This window comes from Phalacrocorax carbo, chromosome Z (genome assembly GCF_963921805.1).
Source record: "Phalacrocorax carbo chromosome Z, bPhaCar2.1, whole genome shotgun sequence".
Lineage (NCBI taxonomy): Eukaryota > Metazoa > Chordata > Aves > Suliformes > Phalacrocoracidae > Phalacrocorax > Phalacrocorax carbo.
This window is the reverse complement of record NC_087548.1, coordinates 13,554,338-13,572,354: the sequence shown is the minus strand read 5'-3', so window position 1 is coordinate 13,572,354 and position 18,017 is coordinate 13,554,338. Positions and strand designations below refer to the sequence as shown.

Below are 18,017 nucleotides of genomic sequence, written 5' to 3'. Positions count from 1 at the left end.
AAACATACCTGCTATGTAGGAGGCAGGATGTACCTACAGGTAATTATGGTTATTTCCATAGATATTAGACCAGGAGCTATTATTCACAGTAGTGAGTGATTACAGACTTTTCCTTAAGAGGATGGAACAAGTTTAATGTAACTTTTCATTCATTACTGTTATTTAAAAAGATGTGGCTCATTGAATAAGCAATCGGGAACAAATGAAAGACACAGAAATGCTCCCACTCGCTATTTTTGTAATTTTTCAGTTGTTTAGAGTCTTTGCTAAGTTTGTTAAGCTTTTTTTGCCACAAAAAATGCCTTGGCAGGTTTTTGCTGAGCGTGCAAAATAAAAATGTCCCTGTACATAAACGCTTTTTGTACTGTCTCCCCTTCACAGCTGCAATAATACACATTCACTTCTGAGAAACTGGGTGACTAGAACACGTTCTAGTCTGAATATGGACTGAACTCTGAATTCCTCTGTCACGGCAGCAAAACCAAAACACAACTTGTAATTTACTGTTAACTGCATAACAAGATGCTGTGTATATTCTGTCACAGATCCAAACCTGGATATGAATGATGTCATCTGCATTGAATTATTGAAAACCTCTGCTGGCTTGGGATTCAGTCTTGATGGTGGAAAAGCTTCCATTGCTGGAGACAGGCCCTTGCTTGTAAAAAGAGTATTTAAAGGTACTACAAGCATGCAGTGGATATTATCCCAGTTTTCCTTTTGCGCATTGTACAGAAATCTTAATTCTTGGATTCAATTTTTTTTTTTGAAGCAAGGGTGGTTTTTGTGGCTCTCGTTTATTACCACTTATTAGCCAAAGTGGTCGGCAAAAAAAACACTCCTGGGAATGGCTAGGGATTGCATCTGCTAGTAAATTATTTTGGGGCAATCTGATTTACTAAATATGATGCAGTTCCTTCCTGGGCTTGTCCACTATTCTAGACATTAAATTACAGCAGCAATATCGTATGTAATGGTTTGAGAAGTTTATGCATTATCCGATTCCCTTTTCTAAGAGAAGCACAGTGCAGATAATCAGTGTGGTTCCAAAGCACCATCGTGCATTATACCCAATTATTAATTTTACCTATTTCTTTCCTTTGTTTTGGGGTTTGGGATTGTTTGTTTGGTTTTTTTTTATTAGATATCAGTATTAGCTTTTGCCAAGAATATGTGATGTTCTTGTTAAGAAACTCTTGGATGTTTTGTTTGTCAGCAGGTAGTCAAACTTACATGAACCATGTATAGAAAGGAAACCAATACCACAACTATGCTGTGATTTTAATATGTCTCAGTCTGGAATTCAGATTAGTGAAAAATATAGCACTTTCTATAGGAAGCTGAAACTCTCAATAAGGCTGCAGGAGTGCAGGATTTTTAGAGGGTTACTTTTCAGTTGTCTATTCACTCATCAAGGAAAAATACCAAACTGATATTTGCTGAATTGCTTATTAATTTCTCTGTGGGTTTTTGTTTTCATCTCTTCAGAAATCGATTCTGAGGGTAAGAAGTGTGTTTCATTTTTAAGCTCATTAATTTATATCCTTAGATACAGTGGTTTTCCCCTCCCCATGAACGCTGATGTTAGATAAATTATTGTTACAGAAAGCATACTTTCATCAGCAGTGAAGGGTATGCCCCTCCCTCAGAGCTGTTTCTGTGTCTTGTGTGTTTGTCCTAAGTTTGCTACCTGTGTTTGGTTTGTTCATCCCTAGGTTTTACATTCTACTGCATTATCTGCTTATTACCATGTTAAAATTCTGTTTGAGAAAAAACGTCCATGCCACATACCTCCTGTTTTTCTTACAGCTACAAAGATAACCTAGAGCACATTTCATGCACTTATGCCACTTCTTTCAAAAACAGACATTTTTTCTGAGAACAAGGTTTTATCTTGGTTAAAATAACATCTTCTGTGAAATGCAGCATTGGGTAGATTGCTAGAGCTGAGCTGAACATAAGTGACTTGTACAGAAATTGCCACTGTTGGAAAAATGGTTTATGTGCTGTTTGTCATGGTGGAAAGCAAATTTTTGTGGGTTTACTTTTTTTTGTCTTTACACTGACTTTTTTCCCCCTTTTGCTCCTAGGTGGTGCTGCAGAGCAATCTGGAAACATAGAAACTGGAGATGAAATCCTTGCTGTTAGTGGAAAATCATTACTTGGCCTCATGCATTACGATGCCTGGAATATTATTAAATCTGTGCCAGAGGGCCCGGTTCAGTTACTAATCAGAAAACACAGAACTTCAGTGTGATGGAAGCACTGCATCTAATCATGCTTGCTAAGACAAAACATTTAAAACTGGCTAGAAGCTGTCTTTGTTTCTAAAGCCACAGAAGTGTCTTAATGCTCTACGAGAGGTGCTAAGACCCTTGGAGAACCACTGAGCAAGCATGTGATGAGCATCATAAAATCTCACCTAATTATCGGGGATGAAGGAAGCCAAATGTTAGAGACATTTTTGTATTGTGTGGCAGTTTTAATGGAACTTTAAGACCTCTCCTGGGTTTGGTTTAAAGTATTTTGACTGAGATAAATAACACTGTGCCTGTCCCTGATATTTTTAGTATCTGCAGAGTGTTGTGAGTGTAACTTGTTGGTTGCCATCCTGTTGATAAGGATGGGTATTTAGACTGTACTGTATCACTTAGCTGTAATAAGACTTCAGGTCACTTACTTAGGGTCTGGTCCTTTTTGTTGTAATAAGAGAATGTCTGGAACAATCTCACTTTATTCTTCTAAGTGCAGTTTTGCTAAAAATGCATGACAAAAGAGTATAATTTTGCACAACTTTTATGCCTAAGACATGAGCATTTTATTGCAAAGCTGAAAAATCTTCTTAAAACTGGTGAACTAACTCAGCATCCACCACAACTGAACCTGCTCTTAGATGCAACTTGTATCTGAAAGCACTCAGCATTAATGTGGTAGAAATCTGTGAGCAGGAAAATCATGTCCAAATAATAGGTGATTGTCCACCAAGGTGTAGACTGAGTTGTTAGTTGTGATCAAAACAGGAGCGATAAAAATTGGGGTCTGAATTTTCAAATTTAGGCCTCTAATGCTAGGCACCTTTGAAATATATATATTTTTAAAAGGGGGATAATTTCAGGTGCTGACCACTTGCAGATCCCACAGACTTCAGTGATTGCTAAGTACATCTGAAAGCTGGGCTGCAAGAGTTTTAAGACTACCTGGCTTGAAACACTCAAGCTGGAAAATGGTGGTCTGCGAATGGGGATTATAACAGATTAAATCTGAACTGGCCATATTTGTGGTGGCTTTTAATCGCTCTTTTTTGTTTTCTCCTGTCCAGTATTTATTTTTGCTTGCGTGAGAGTGGGTGAGGATGTGTGTGGAAGTAGTAAGGGCACCCAGCTGTGTCAGATATGGTCTGATGCTGAGGGTTCTGGATGGTGAAACTGAAAACTGTGTAGATGGGAGAAACCGTGATGTTAGATACAGCAAAACAGAAAGGGTTGCAAGGCCATGGGTGCTTAATTTGGATTTTCTCATCTCTAGTCACAGCAGAGGTATCAGTAGCGGGCTGTGCTGCTGAGTGTTATTTATAGTCTGCTGTCTGGGAGGAGAGTGTATGGGTGCAAGAGATTAGACTCAGTTATTTCTCTTCCTACATCTGGAATAGCTAAACAACATAGAAGAGATACAGGAGGAAATGGGCCAGTGTCCTTATCAGCTGAGAGCAAGTTGTTTGTTCGAGAGTGCTCAGGTTGTTTGTCACGTTGGGCTGGTGACTGCTTGCAGCCAACATGCCCAGGGTGAAGAGCTCTCAGCCTGGAGCCGGTCCAAATCTGAAGTGCTGCCTACATTTACAGTGAGTCAAGACACTGCGTGGCTGTTACAAAAAGGTATGGGCTTGTTGCATGGCCCTACCCCAAGATCATACTATAGTTCAGTTTATTTGCATTCATTCAACAGTGCTTGGAGTGGTTGCTTCCAGGTTAGTGGAGCACTTGGTTTAGTTCATTTCTGTGACAGCATCGTTAGAGGGCAACTTGTGATATGCAGAGGAAAATTCAGTTCTGCGAGGCAACCCGAGACCAGGCAAGCAGAAAAGCTGTGCAGTGTTTGCCTGAAAATTAGTAGATTTAATTCTTCTTCAGTGGCGTATTAGCATGTGAATCCAGGGAGAGATGCAGCTCCTGGTTACAGGAAAGGCAATACTGTACATAGTCCTACAGCTGCTTTGCCTGCAGGATTTCTCTTGAAACTAGTTCAGATTCAGTGCTGTGAAATGGCTGTGGGGTTGGGTCCCCTGCGACCGCGAAGCTCAGCCGCTCTGTCGGGACTGGCCCTTGCCTCTGGTCACCTGCGTGGTGGGCAAGGCTTCAGAAGGATGCAGCATGTGGGGTCGGAGGACCACACTGAGCCTGCAGGCCTCCGCTGGGATGAAAGAGGTTACCCCTGCATAGTTGCTGAAGAACAGGGAGAAGACATTTGGCAATGACAATTAAATGGTGAGGCCTTGTTCAGGAATGACCAAAATCTGACTGTAATAGCATGTATAATAGATACATAAAATGCATGTGGAATTTAATGCAGCGTAGTGAATACATACGCGTAGTGTATACGTAAAATACATACAAGTGCAGTACTGACTTTTTGCTACTTTAATGTGGTAAATCACAATTGTGTTTTAGGTAATGATTTTTTTTTTTCAGTCCACAGTTTAAAATTGGAGGTTCCGACGCAGGGAGGCATATGTCTCCCTCACTCCTAAAGCAGTGTGACCTCAAAGCTAAAGTCTTCATTTTGTAAATTAAACTTAATTTGAGGTGTCTTAAGATGATACATGGTGAATATTTTCAGATGCTTATTTGCAGGTACTGTTCAATGTGAGTGAGTTAGAAGACTTTCATTTTTCAGTAATCGAATACTGTTCAGTATTTTATTTTACATGCACGTAGATATGTGTTGGCTCTCGCAAAGAGAGGTGGGGATTTTTGTGTGTGATTCAGTAGTGGCTATAATTTAAAAGATAGGTTAAATGTTTTAAATCTGATAGTTACTATGGGTAGAATGATACAATTCTCTACTAACATTACAGCAAGAAAAAGAGTAGTATTTAACCCTGATTGTTTCTGTTCCTGAAAATACTTTTTTTCTGTGAAAGAACAAGAAACATCTTTACTGATGCTGCCAGTGTTGATGTGATTACAGTAGCATTTCCTGATGTCTCTATTGGGATGACATTCCCCATAAAAGCCCCAGGATTTATGCAACATGGGTCTGCTTTAAACAAACAGGATGGGTAGACCGAAAAAAATGGAGTGAACCTTTGGTTATGCACCTGGCAAAGTAAATGCTATTTTTCTGACAGCCTGGACGCAGAGGGCCTTGCGTTAGTTCATTAGTATTCAGTAGGTTCACGAGCATTTTTGGCCTTGCTTTTTGCATATCGGTCCCCACGGTGATTCTTTGCTGTGCTGGAGGGTTGGCCAAGTGTTAGGAGAGCAGTGACTCTCCAGAGACTCGCAGATGCACCTTGGAATACCAAAAAGTCAGGATGAAGTTACAGACGTGATCCACAACTCTTTGCCAGGGACCCGAAGGCACTCCAGATAAGGTGAATTTGCTCCTAGGTGGGGAAGGCCTGGTGGATGGCTTTGCTGCGTCCAGGCCTGGGGCAGCTCAGGATGTGCATCCTGAATGTGAGAGTGGGCTCTGGTGCAATACTGCCATTGCATATTCTGCAGCCTTTTGTACCTGGAAGCTCTTTCCAGCTTCTGTGGGGACTGCATCTGTATTAAAAACTGTGAGATTAGGCCTAAATTAGGGAAGGAGCAACATCTGATCATTTTCTTGCTAAAACAAAAAATAGCAGGGCAGATAAGTATTAATAAACTGTTGAGTGATTAATATTTTCTAATGACCCCCACATAAAATTAACCCTAGTTAATGTTCTGCGGTTGTTCTTGTCAAAATCTGAAGGAACTACTCCCAGATGGGAATCTTTGCCTGCTTCTACATTTAGGGTATGTAAATGTATACGTGGAAATATTGATGAGGAGTAGACTAGATCATGTGAGAAACTGGGATCCCACTCTAGGTAGGATTTTTGTGTTAGGCTGATACACTTCCTGTACGATATTGTATATTTACACTTTTATTTATATAAATAAAACTTCTTTTAATGAAAAACTGTTTAATATGCCTTGTATATTATAAAATAGTGAGTGCAATAACATGAAATAGATTGTACATTTTTCAATTTGCTGTCTCTGTTATGTAAATCTGTATCACCATAAACTGTTTTGTTTGAGGTTTTTTTAGTGATTTTGAAAATAAATGGTATCCTTAGTACTCCTCTAGGTATTTATTCCTGTTAAGCCTGCCTGGTCCACACACAGCTGGAACTTGCATCGCAGGGACAAGGTTGTCCTGGAGAGCACAGTCAAGGACTAAGTGTTAAAACACTGTCCAGATGTGCATCTAAGCTAGGAGTAAAATACAGCCCTCTAAGAACTGTCATTCAGTGTGAAGAGGATTAAAGCATTTAAGAAGTGTTAGAAGGTGATTTTTAAGAGCTGCTTTGATGTCTTGGAAGATGTGCTTTGCTTTTGCCTGCCCCTGAGCAAGGAAAATGCAGAGGGCAAGGGTGAAATGCAGAGTTTTCTTTAAGAGCAGCAGTCTCTGGAGCGTGTCACCTATAAACGGTACCTGCTGCCCAGTCCCTGGGCTTTAAGAGAATGGGTTGTGTGTGTAAGGAATATGTCTATACAAATAGTCTTAGACTGGTGGTGGTGTTGTCTTACACCTACCCAGGGGATGAACTCCCTTGCAAAACACCACTGAGCTGGCAGTGTGGGCTGGGCTGGAGGTAACCTCCCTGTGGATGGAGTGGAGCTGCAGTGGAGCTCATAGTGGAGGTGGACACCATAACCTCCAATCTGGGAAAGTTTGCATTAAGTGATTCACCTTTTTACAGACACAGCTGGCTTCACTGTCGCTGCATGGCAGCTCGAAGCAAGCCTGCATCCCAGAAACATGAGTCAGCCAGGCATGGTCCGGACGCCCTCCCCTCAGCTGCTCTGACATGGGGAATGCCAGAGGCACCCAAAATCCCATGCTGCCGGGCAGTGCATGGACATGTCAGCTAGTCACTGCAGGGTAGGCTGAGCTTGTGAGTTAAGGGTTTATATCCACACCACAAGCCCGTGTGCATTGCTCCATGTTTGCTGGGTTGGGCACTCGCAGCAGTGCAGCTGGAAACTCCCACCCAGCTCATGCCACAGCACAGTGCTGCCTTCTCAGTGCATGCATGGCGCTTGCCTGTGTCTCTCCTGCCCTGCTTTGCAAACCTCATGGTTTCCTCTGGTGCGTGGTGCTGCTGGAAAAGGCCAGTTGGGCTTTTCTCTGAGGGGAGGAAGGCATTTGCAGATGGTGCAGATGGCATTTCCCTCAACTCCAGGCTTGTGCCCCAGAAGCCGCTGTGTTTGCTTTCAGTTTCCTTCTCTGGGTGCCGTGCCACCAGCATGCAAAGGAGCAAGAGTCGTGTGAGGAGGGAAAACCCCCGGGAGTTCTGCTGAATTACCTGGTGTGAAAGGTGGCACATCGAGCTCCCAGCCTGCCCTGCAGGCACTGACACCCTTCCCTGGGCTGGAAAGGAAAAGGAGGAGCTTTGTGGCATCTCAGTCCTCCATCTGCACTGGGACCCCTTTCACCCATGTTCCTCTTCCTTGCAAACAGCCATGATGAGGGATGCTACAAAGCCTGTGTTGTTGCGCAGGTGAGATTGTGCAAGGTGTAAAATCAGTAGCGTGGGAAGGGGTAGGACAGGGCAGCACAGCCCCTCACTCGTCACGCCTATCACCAGCTGGAGCCTGGCTTCTCCCCCAGGACTGTATGAGGAAAAGCAGAAGGACGTTTTTAGCCATGAAGAACTCCTCTGCCTTCCCTTCTCCCCTGCTGTCCTCAGTGCTGGGGCAGCCCAGCCCACTCCACTCTTTCAGTGACTCCCCTGTATCCAGCCTCCTGTCTGTCCTCCTCCCTCTTTCTCCTAACACGTGGCATGAGCTGGGGTCAACAGGGCTCAAGCCTCAGAGTAGCCTGGCTCTTACAAGATTAGTCTTGAACATCTTTAATTGAAATCTTAATTGCCCCAGACAGTGGCTAAGTAAAGGGGAATGTGAGAGAAGGCACAATGGATTTAATCCATAAATGGATTAGTACATAAGACTTCATTTACCCACAAAGACATGTGAAATGGTAGAAAATTATATTTAAGTTTTTCCTAACTCAGTTGTGTTTTGGGGACTGGGCTTTTTCTGGAGGCCTTGGGGCATGGGAAAATGGGGAACTTGGCATGAAAGGCATGACAAGTTTGCTGTTTTGGGCACAGCTTTTTTTAATTCCCATATTTCTAACATACAGAGCTCAGGTCTAAATGAGATAAGTAGACACCTACTTTGTTGTTTGCAATCAGGTTTGTCATTCTACCTGAAAAGTTCTGATTTATTTCTCCTGTCTTTGCCACTCTCCCATTCCCTGTTAGCATCACTCAGCACAACTTCATAGCCAAACAGGGCCCACGTGTCTCTGTTGTAGCTGCTCATGGCTCCAAAACATCATCTCTATTTCCTGGAATGTGTCAAAACTGCTACTTTATCGCATCTGACCAAAGGCTGATGGTCACTGTCTCTGTCCCCACTCAGGGGAGGTGTGAAGGAGAACTGCCGGAGGGGAGGTTCCCCATGGGTCTCTGCAGAGCCTGTGGCCGGGCAGGAGCAGGGCGTGCAGTGGCTGGGGTGATGCCTGTGCATGCAGGGGAGTGACGCCGCAGGGCAGCGTGTGACTGTGATGACAAGGGGAAGCAAAACCTGCCCAGGCCACAGTCCTGAGCTGCACTTTCTGGTGCCCAGGGCCACACAGGCTCAGCTGCAGAGCCAGCCATCACTGCAGGAAGCAAGTCCACCCTGCTGCCTCTGCGATGCCAGCCTCTCGCTCACCCTGTGATCTGGGCTGGGAGATTCAAAGCTCTGGTCCAGCAGTTTTGTCCTTCTCTTTTTCCTTTCCCATGCAATATTGGGTCATATAAGTGCTCTTGCAGCACCTCCACCCTGTGTCCGACACCCCCATATCAATAAGCACCTGCACACCAAGTGATTCTGTGTTATCTAGGGCTGATGCCTGCTGCTTCTGGTAAAGGAGATTGGGTCATTTCTTCTTGTTAAGGAGGCTGAATCCAGATTGTCTTCATCAGCCCTTAGCAAAAGCCCATTTCAGACTTTGCCTTGACCGAAAAAGCCAGCCATGTCTTGCGCTTCCCGTGTAGTTGTGTTTCTCAAAGCACTTGACTCAGATAAGACTTCACAAATTAATGATGACTGCAATAATTTCTAAAGCTTTTTTCTTTTAAAAATATAAAATCCCTCTCATTAAATGGTCATAAGAAAGAACATTTGATCCAAACAAACATCCTTTCCCCAAACAAGGAGTTGCCTTCCTGTCCCACAGTGTGAAAAGCTGTGACTAGAAGGATGTTTTCTAGCAGTCAGGGTATTTTCTGAAGTTAGCCAATACTAAAAACAGAACCTTTTCGCCTTTACATTGATAGTCCCATATGCACTGGCCTCACCTTTCCATGCAGCTGAATCAGTCTGATACTATTGTGTTGAGCAAACAAGTTACCTGAAGCTGTAGTTTCTTGGATTTTTCCCTACCTAGCAAAGCCATTTCCTTGACATGCTGCCGATGCCACAGCAGCACTGGGGAAAGCCCAGCTTCTGTTGTCAAAAATTACCTCCCTAATTCCTGATCCTGGGCAGAAGGCACCTGGATGTGGCCTCGTGCCTTTGTCACAGCTCAGTCACATCCCTTTCAGGAGCACAAAGGGGAAGGTGCAAGCAGAAATATGCCCTTAGTCACTGCAATACAGCACATGGCAAAGGTGGCTGCAATTCTGGCTCAGACCCCGCAGGTGAGGGAGGAGGTGCAAGCATGGTACCTTGAGTTGGGCAGAGCGTGATAACGCAGGAAAATGCCAAAGGCGCAAAAGCCTGGTGATGGGTGCCATTCCAGGGCCATCCACCACTCTGAGCCCCCCAGGTGGCCACTGCATCAGTGTTACGGCTGTAATGCAGGGGTGCTGGCATCCTGGTCGCCAGCCTTACCCAGTGTTGGTGAAGGTAACTGGTTTCTTTCGAGGTTTGCAGCCAGATTGTCCCCTGCAGAAAGGTGCCTTGGCCCTTTAAAGCAGTGGCAGCAGGACGGATATCTCATGTCGTTTCATGACGTATCTCCTGTTGCTAAAGGAGTGACACATGCCTTCACGCTTTTGGAGGGCTTGCAGGCTGGTGAGATTTGCATTGCAAAGAGACCGTGCATCAGAAGGGAGGACAGCCTCGGTATGGCCAGTTTCTTAACCAGACAATACAGTGACACATTTGGGTAAGGACCCTTGTTTACAGCTATAACAGCTCTTGGGACTATTGTTCACTGGCAGTCTCACATCAGAAAGTCACCTACTTCATGGAAAATCCTGCCAGACCAAAAGACAACACATCATATCCCCAGCCCTTCCTGTCCAGCCTCCTTGCACCTCTACAGATGCACATCATGCCCTCACACCCTCTCATGACGATGGGAGGAAAACGATAAAATTAGTCCTTTACATCAGTATGCGCTAAAAATAATGAGCAGCATATGAGACATTGTTTTTCAGATTACTTGAAAAAACATCCTGCGGCGGGGAGGGAGAGGGAAGACAGAGGGAGGTGGGGTTTGTTGTCTAGCAATTTGTTTAGGAAATACCACTTGTGCATCCAGTCTCAGGAGTGAAAGCATGAGCTGGCTGAAGGCACTGGACTGGTTTCGCCTGGGCGAGCACAGTGTGAATGTGACCCGAGGTTGCACTTGCTGCTCTGGCAGGTGTCCACAGGCCATGGTTAATGGCAAGAGCTATGGGGCGGCAACTCCAGCAGTTTGCTTCAAGCAGGTGGGTTTGGTTTGGCTTTTCGATATCAGGTGCTTGCAGGTGAGTCAGGCGCCTTCAGACAGTGATGCCACGGGCTAGTGATGTGATTTTTTTTTTCCTCCCTGCCCTTTAGGGAGGAGCAGGTCACAAGCATTGTGCTCTGGCAGTGACCTGTCTGGAGAGGGGCCAGGCTCTGGCAGGCAATGGGTGAGGATGTCTGGGTGTTTACACAAGGCTGACCAGTCTTACAAGAACAATTTGTTTGCTGGTGGAGCTGTGCAAAGATGCACCCTGCAGCACCTGCAGTAGCACTCGGCACAAGGCTGATGGGCCTTCTCAGGACTATTTCACTGATGTCCACTAGAAGTCAAGATCTTCCAAGCCTCTGCTGGTGGCTGCTTTTTTTTAGTTTACTGGATACCAGAGCCTGTGGCCAGGAAGCTCTTAGTCCTGCGCTGGGAACACATGCCCAAGGTGCGGTGCTCCTTGGCAGTAAAGCTGGGGAGAAGCAGCATGAGTCAGGGAAAAGCCTGCTGGTGAGGATCTCAGGCTCTCCTCTCCACAGACACATCTTTGGGTCCCAGCTTTTGGGAGGAAGAATAAGCTCTGTGCTGTCCCTTTGCTATTCTCTTGTGGTAAGCAGTATAATGTCACCCTTTTCCAAAACTCCAGCTTCAAACTTTGGAGAAAGTAAAAATGTGGCCTTGGTGAAACACTGCATTCCTTTCTGCCTGCATCTGAGATAAATCCCTTAGCTTGGATGTCCATCCCTCACTGATCTCCAGGGACACTCTTCCTCAAAACTGCAATACCTCTGTTAGAGGTAATGGAGCCCCTGACACCACCCAACTACTTTGCAGGCAGTAGTTACTAGAAAATATTAGAATAGGTGTCTCAGTTTCCCGTTTGGAAGTTCAAAGATATGGTTATGTCTTGTTCCTCTTAAAGAAAAAAGTAAAAGCCAAATCTCCCAATGCATACCTACTGGCACTCTGCTGTTGCCCCAGTGTGTGCTTTCTGGCTTGGAAGTATGGAAGGAATTTGTATAATACGATCACACATTCAGAATCCGCAAAAAAAAACCCAACCCTGAGTTATAACAATGACACATTTTTCTCACAAAGGCCTTGCATTTATTATGTCAGCAAGATTTCAAGACATACATGCACTGGACAGCCTGTATCCAAAACAGGCCTTAAGAAAAACAGACTCGTGTTGATACATCCATATAGCAGATCCTTTGGAGAAGTAACAAAAGGACTCCAAGGGAGAACATCAGCAAGAACTTGCTCATATACTGCACTGATCACTTGGATCTAGGTCTTTCTCCTGAGCTACCGGTGAATACTAACACGCTTGACAATGCTCAGAGAAACATAAAAACATTTCATGAAAAGCAAACAGTGTTTGCAGAGCTAGACAGAAAAATACTGTGCTAATACTTAACTCAGATATCCCCATGACAATGCATTTATTAGGCTACCTTTTTTTCATAACATTCATGTATGCTACAACCTGAAGTATTGGCTTGGCTCGATGAAGCCCCGCCTTGTTCCCTATCGGATTTCAAAGCAGCATACATTGAGCAGAACACTTTTATTGAAATACATTTCAGCTACTAATGCAAATGCTAATGCTGAATTTTCTTGAGAGTCCCAAACAGGTGTCATCATTGTTTAGTGTCCTTGATGAAGACTCCACCAAGCCCAGGACATACGGCAGGAGCCCTTCTGTCGAAGTCAGGGCTGCTTTTGATGAACAGCTTTGCCGAGTTGCACGTGCTGCTAGCCTGGGAGCTGGTGTTTAGCCTAGCAGAAACTATTTGCACTTACTTTTTAATAGCTGAAAAAGCGACCTCTGTACATATCAGGAAAATCCGTTACTTTGCAGTATTAAGATGAGTAGCAACTATTCTTGAAACGTTATGTTCTCACTGAAAAGGTATTAGCTGGCTTAGAGGTGGAGGGAATGGTGCATGTGCCTCAAGCCAATGGCAAAGCCCACAGTGATGCCACCGGGACAGGGTTAGGTCCTCCATGCAGAAAGCAGGGAAAGTCAGTGAGCTTCTGCTTAGTGAAATCAGTGACAAGTACCAGCTATACACAGTTTGTTGTGGCAGAGTGACCAGAGCTATGTAATGACAGTTTTGCAAAGGCAGCTTTAGAAAAGCTAACCAAAAAATTAATTATAAATACAAACAAGAATTGCCTACAAGGCAGGAGAAAAATGTAATTTGAACAGACCCAGAATTCAGAAGATGCCAACTATACAGCCTTATACAATGCAAATGCACTTACATACAAGGTTAGTTAAGAGAAGGAACTCTGACCATTGACCTAAGATGTACCTACAGAATATGATCAACTTCAGCCATTTTCTTGCTAGCTTGCACCCATTAAAAAATACTGTTTAGGATTGTATCTGACATGCATTGACTAGCAGAGTTACTGTTTGCCTTGACGGCAATCAGCATGCTTAATTCAGCTCCTCCGATGCCAGCCAAGGGTAATAACCCCTCAGTGAGATAAGCATAACGCATCACCAGCCACTGGATGTGCCACAGCAGCTTCATAATTTCAGAACTGAAATGAGGTTGCCAGGAAATTAAATGGAAATAACATACAAGGGAAGAACCTTTACTTGTAAGTGTAGTTACACATTCAGCAACCCAAGGCTACTTTCCTCTACTGACTGTAACATTCAATTCTATTGATATTATTTCTTCAAAGAGAGGTAGTTGCTTTCTTTGAATAAATAACATTCTCAAGAAAACTTGAGATTGAACTCAGAATGTACTTTAAGATCTACTTCTATTGAAGAGTTATTTTGTTACTTATAAAGCCACAGCAGTATTTTACTTTTCTCAAGAAATTCTTCATAATATTGAAAGAATCCTTCCACCAAATGCATATACCTCAGTATCTGTATTTGTGTAATATATATGTCTTATATAATGCTATACTAAAGTATGTGCCCCTCTGTGTTGCATGAAGTATTTTCTGTATTATCAGAATACATTATGCTTTCTTCTAGTTAATATGAACTATTTTTGTCATGTTTTGAACACTTTTTTCATACTATTTTTGAGCCTAACAAGTAGCATTCACTTAATAATTCTGTGCAGTATTCATTTCATACACATGGGGTGCACATATTTATTTATCTTTTATATATGTACAAATATGTACATATATATAATACAGACTAGAACTGTGCAACATCATATTAATTCATAGAATTCTAATTTTTAGTCTATGAAGCAACATCATGTAACAAATAACCTTTCAATAAAGATAACAGTTTACTTAACAAATGAAATAATCCCACCACCAGATCCCTACCCAGCAGAATCCATGCTTTAGAAATAAGAGCAGTCAGAAACCAAGGAACTGGCTTTTGCCCTGTGATATATGATCCCACATTCCAAGACTGACACTTTTTTTGGTTTCTTTCTCAAGGTGGTCCGAGGTCCTTGATGAAATGTAGATGTGGGACACAACAACTAGAGGGAGACTAGGAAAACCAGGTTCCTGGAAGTCTTCTCAGACCAGGGTGAAGGGCAAGTTCTGTCTTGCCCCAAGTCCTCCCACTGCATGGCAAGGGGCTCTGCCCATTGCTATTTTTTTTCCACCTGGCATTCATATGCCAATAGTGCTTAACAACCTTCAAAGAAACGACGTTGCGACAGCCATCCTTTGGCGGCTACAGGTGACAAAATACAATGTAAAGAGCTTTCTTCATCTCCGAGTGTCAGTGAAGTCTCTTGTTCCAAATCCATAAAGCCAAGGTCTTTCCCTGCTTTCCAGCGCACCGTGTCCGAGGTGGGCTCACGTTTCCGGGCAGAATAGTTTTGTGAGGAGGTTCAGGATCTTCTGCCGCAGGTCCCACTTGTCGCCGATCCTGCGCAGCTGCAGGGCGCACTCCGCCACCACCTCCCGCTCTGCAGGGCACACGCACAGCCATCAGCCACCCGCACCGCCTGCCCACCCATAATTTTAACTTTAACGGCATCTTGACAATACTGTGAAATATTTTTTTTTTCCTTTTTTTCTCAATGTTAGCACACCCACCCCCCACAAACACACCCCACGAGCAGCGGCCGTACCCCACTCGCGTTCACTCGCCGCGTTCCGCCTCCCGCGATGCTGCGGGCGCTGCCCCCGCTCCGGGTGCTGGAGCCCGGGGACGGCGTGCGGAGCAGCGGGTCCGGGCGGAGAAGCGCGGGTGTCTGTGTCCGTGTCCCGTCCCCCCACCAGAACCCCGCTCTCTTCACCCTCCGGTACCTGCGGGAGCGACGGGCGGTGCGGACTTGCGCCGGGCTCTGCCTGGCATCATCGCAGCGGCGGGGTCCGGTACGGCGGGGCTCAGCAGGGCGGGTTCGGCAAGGCCGGGCTCAGCAAGGCCGGGTTCAGCACACCACCACTCGGCGCCGGCGGCGGCAGAATGCGGACGGGCGGGGCGGAGCGCGGCTCTAAGAGAGGCGGCGCGGCGGGGCTTTCCCCGCGCCGTGACGTGCTAAACCGCGCGGGAATCCCGCCCCCCGCACCGGGCGGGCAGGCGGCGGCGTGCCAGGACCCGGGGAGCGGGGCCGGGGCCGGGGGGACAGCGCCTCCGCTGCGGGACATAAAGGAACGGCCGGATGGGGGTGTGCGGGGACAGGGGGAGATGGGGGGATGGGCGCGCTTGGGGGAGAAGAGGTGGAGGGACGGGGGTGCTTAGGTAAGAGGAGATGGAGGCGTGGGATGGGCTTATGGTGGGCCAGGAGAGGTGGAGGGATGGGGTTTGCATCCTCTGGTCAAGAAAAGCCAGGTGGGCTTGCACTGGGCCCCGAGGGAATGGCAGAAGATGTGCCAGGGGAGGGTTAGGTTGGATATTAGGAAAAGGTTCTTCACCCGGAGGGTGGTGGAGCACTGGAACAGGCTGCCCAGGGAGGCATTCACGGCTCCAAGCCTGACGCTATTCAAGAAACATTTGGTCAATGCCCTCAGAGACACGGTGTGAATTTTGGGGTTGTCCTGTGCAGGGACAGGAGTTGGACTTGATGATCCTTGTGGGTCCCTTCCAACTCGGGACATTCTATGATTCTATGATTCCAGGCAAGGAGAGGTGGGAGGGTGGGCTGTGCTGGTGGTGGTCCAGGGGAGTTGGAGGGGGTTGTGCTTGTGCTGAGGAAGAAGAGGTGGAGGGGTGGGATGTGCTTGGACAAGCAGAAGAAAGGTATGGGGTGTGTTTATGGTGGGCCAGAATGCATGGAGGGTTGGGTTTGCTTGTCCCTAACTAGGAGATGCTCCTGACACAGCGCTGTGTTATTATTCAAGGTGATGGCGATCTTGGCCTTGAATAGGCCTTAGGGAAACAAGCTGTCCCATCTCATGTGCCATTTGCGACTTAGGACCACACCTCTGCTGCTGGATCCTCCCTGTGGCACCGTGGTGCCTGCACGGCGTGTTGCTAGCTGACACGCATCAGGGCACACTTATTTGCCTTTGCTGTAATTTTAGATAATGCTTTTTACAGGAAACAAGAGCTGGAATTACAAAGTTGCCCTCGTGAGTTTGTGATTGTCGCACAGTGTTGGGAAAGCTGCCAGTGATATGTAAGTCACTCATCTGCCTCATGTCTCGTGGAAAGTCAATATTCAGTGCAGCGGCACATAGGATGGACTTCTGGTTTTAGGGGGAAATGAAAACAGCTTGACATAAAGAAAGCATGGATGAGCCAGACATAACAAAGAACTGATTTGAGGCTGAAAGTCGGTAAATGCCTACCTTTCCCATCAAAACACAGCTTCAATAAGGAGAAGATGTTGCAGTGTAATACAGACCCACAAGGAGCTGTTGAGAAGGACCTTTCTGTGGGACAGTGTCAAGTGTCTAGAAACACTGATGACTTTGAAGTCTATTAGAAGAGGAAACGTTCACCAGCTCAGCTCAGAAACCCTTTCCCCTGCATATTTCCTGGAAGTGTAGGCACATGTGAAACAGGGCTTGGATTTCTCTCCCTGTGGAGGAAACCTCACCCCATCAGTGCCTGGCAGAAGGCAGTAGGCACAGTGGTGCTCTGGGGCTGGCATGTGATGCTCAGGGCTGCATCCCATGGCCATAGCCTGACGGCTGCTCCATAAATCATGGCAGCCCCTTCAGGACACCAGCATGGGGGCGGGATGCTGACCCAGACCCCCACATGCCCCCAGTGCTCTCAGTGCTCAGCAGTCCCAAATACAGGGGAAGTGCTCATGAACTCAGGCCACAGGGAAGAGGGACACACCAGTCCCTTGCACTGCTGGGCACATGCATGTTATTTTGTGTATTTATTTTGCCTGTTTAGGCAGAGCAAGGCATGACCTGGAGCTTGTTCTTCTTTGTGAATTCAAAGACAGATCTAATATGTGGGTAAATTAGCTAAAAGGCTGTTCCTCCAATGAGGCCAAAACCAAATGAACCTCAATCCTGTCCTGCTTGGCAGCCCTTCCTCACCCAAAAGGGGAATGATCTTTAGAGGCCACTTGTCCATATACCTTTGCAGCAACACAAAGACATGGGCGCGTCTTTTGGGCATATATGGGAAAGGAGATGCTTTCCCATCAGGGCAGCTGGGCACAAACCAGTGGGATAGTAGAGTCACAGGCATTCATTGATTTTCTTTATTTTATTTTAAAATAGTTTGGGGTAATAAGAACAGTGGGGGACTTCAGTATATAAAACAGGTTAATAGACCCACCTGTGAGCCAGCATATCTGACATGCTGATCTCCCCCATCGCTGTGGTCAGAGCCATGTATCTGAGCACAGTGGTGAAAGGCAGGAAGCCCCAGTGTTTAAGAGGGGAGCTGACTTGCACCAGCTCCAGACCTGGCCCCCCTCCCCACAGGGTTTTACTGGTGTGTGAGGGCTTTACTGATATGTGGGAAATCACAGTCCGTTGTGGTGGGAGCAGCACATGGCAGGGTTGCTGCCTATTATAGGATTGCACAACAGGGGCAGAGCAAAAAAAGTCCAGTGTGGTTTAAAGCCACCAGTGAGCTCCGATGTTTTTTTGTTTCGGTTCCCTTAAATAAAGCAGTGTAGCTGTGGGAGCAC

At 45.8% G+C, this 18,017-nt stretch overlaps 2 protein-coding genes across 3 annotated transcripts in view; one reads left to right on the top strand and one right to left on the bottom strand.

The window, feature by feature from the left end:
• Positions 1–6,327, top strand: part of PDZD2 (PDZ domain containing 2) — a 210,156-nt gene extending 203,829 nt beyond the window's left edge. For both annotated transcript variants that reach the window (XM_064437724.1, XM_064437725.1), the window contains 2 exons: positions 546–680; positions 2,091–6,327. In XM_064437724.1, coding sequence (XP_064293794.1) covers positions 546–680; positions 2,091–2,257 — 302 coding nt within the window. In that variant the 3' untranslated portion in view covers positions 2,258–6,327. The remainder of the gene's footprint in view (positions 1–545; positions 681–2,090) is intronic.
• A 5,721-nt stretch (positions 6,328–12,048) lies between these two features.
• PMAIP1 (phorbol-12-myristate-13-acetate-induced protein 1) lies at positions 12,049–15,401 on the bottom strand. The gene is made up of 2 exons (XM_064438406.1): positions 15,223–15,401; positions 12,049–14,879 (listed from the first exon to the last, which is right to left on the bottom strand). The coding sequence occupies exons 1-2, from the start codon at positions 15,272–15,274 to the stop codon at positions 14,767–14,769; spliced, it is 165 nt and encodes a 54-aa protein (XP_064294476.1). The 5' UTR covers positions 15,275–15,401; the 3' UTR covers positions 12,049–14,766.
• Between the last annotated feature and the right edge of the window lie 2,616 nt (positions 15,402–18,017).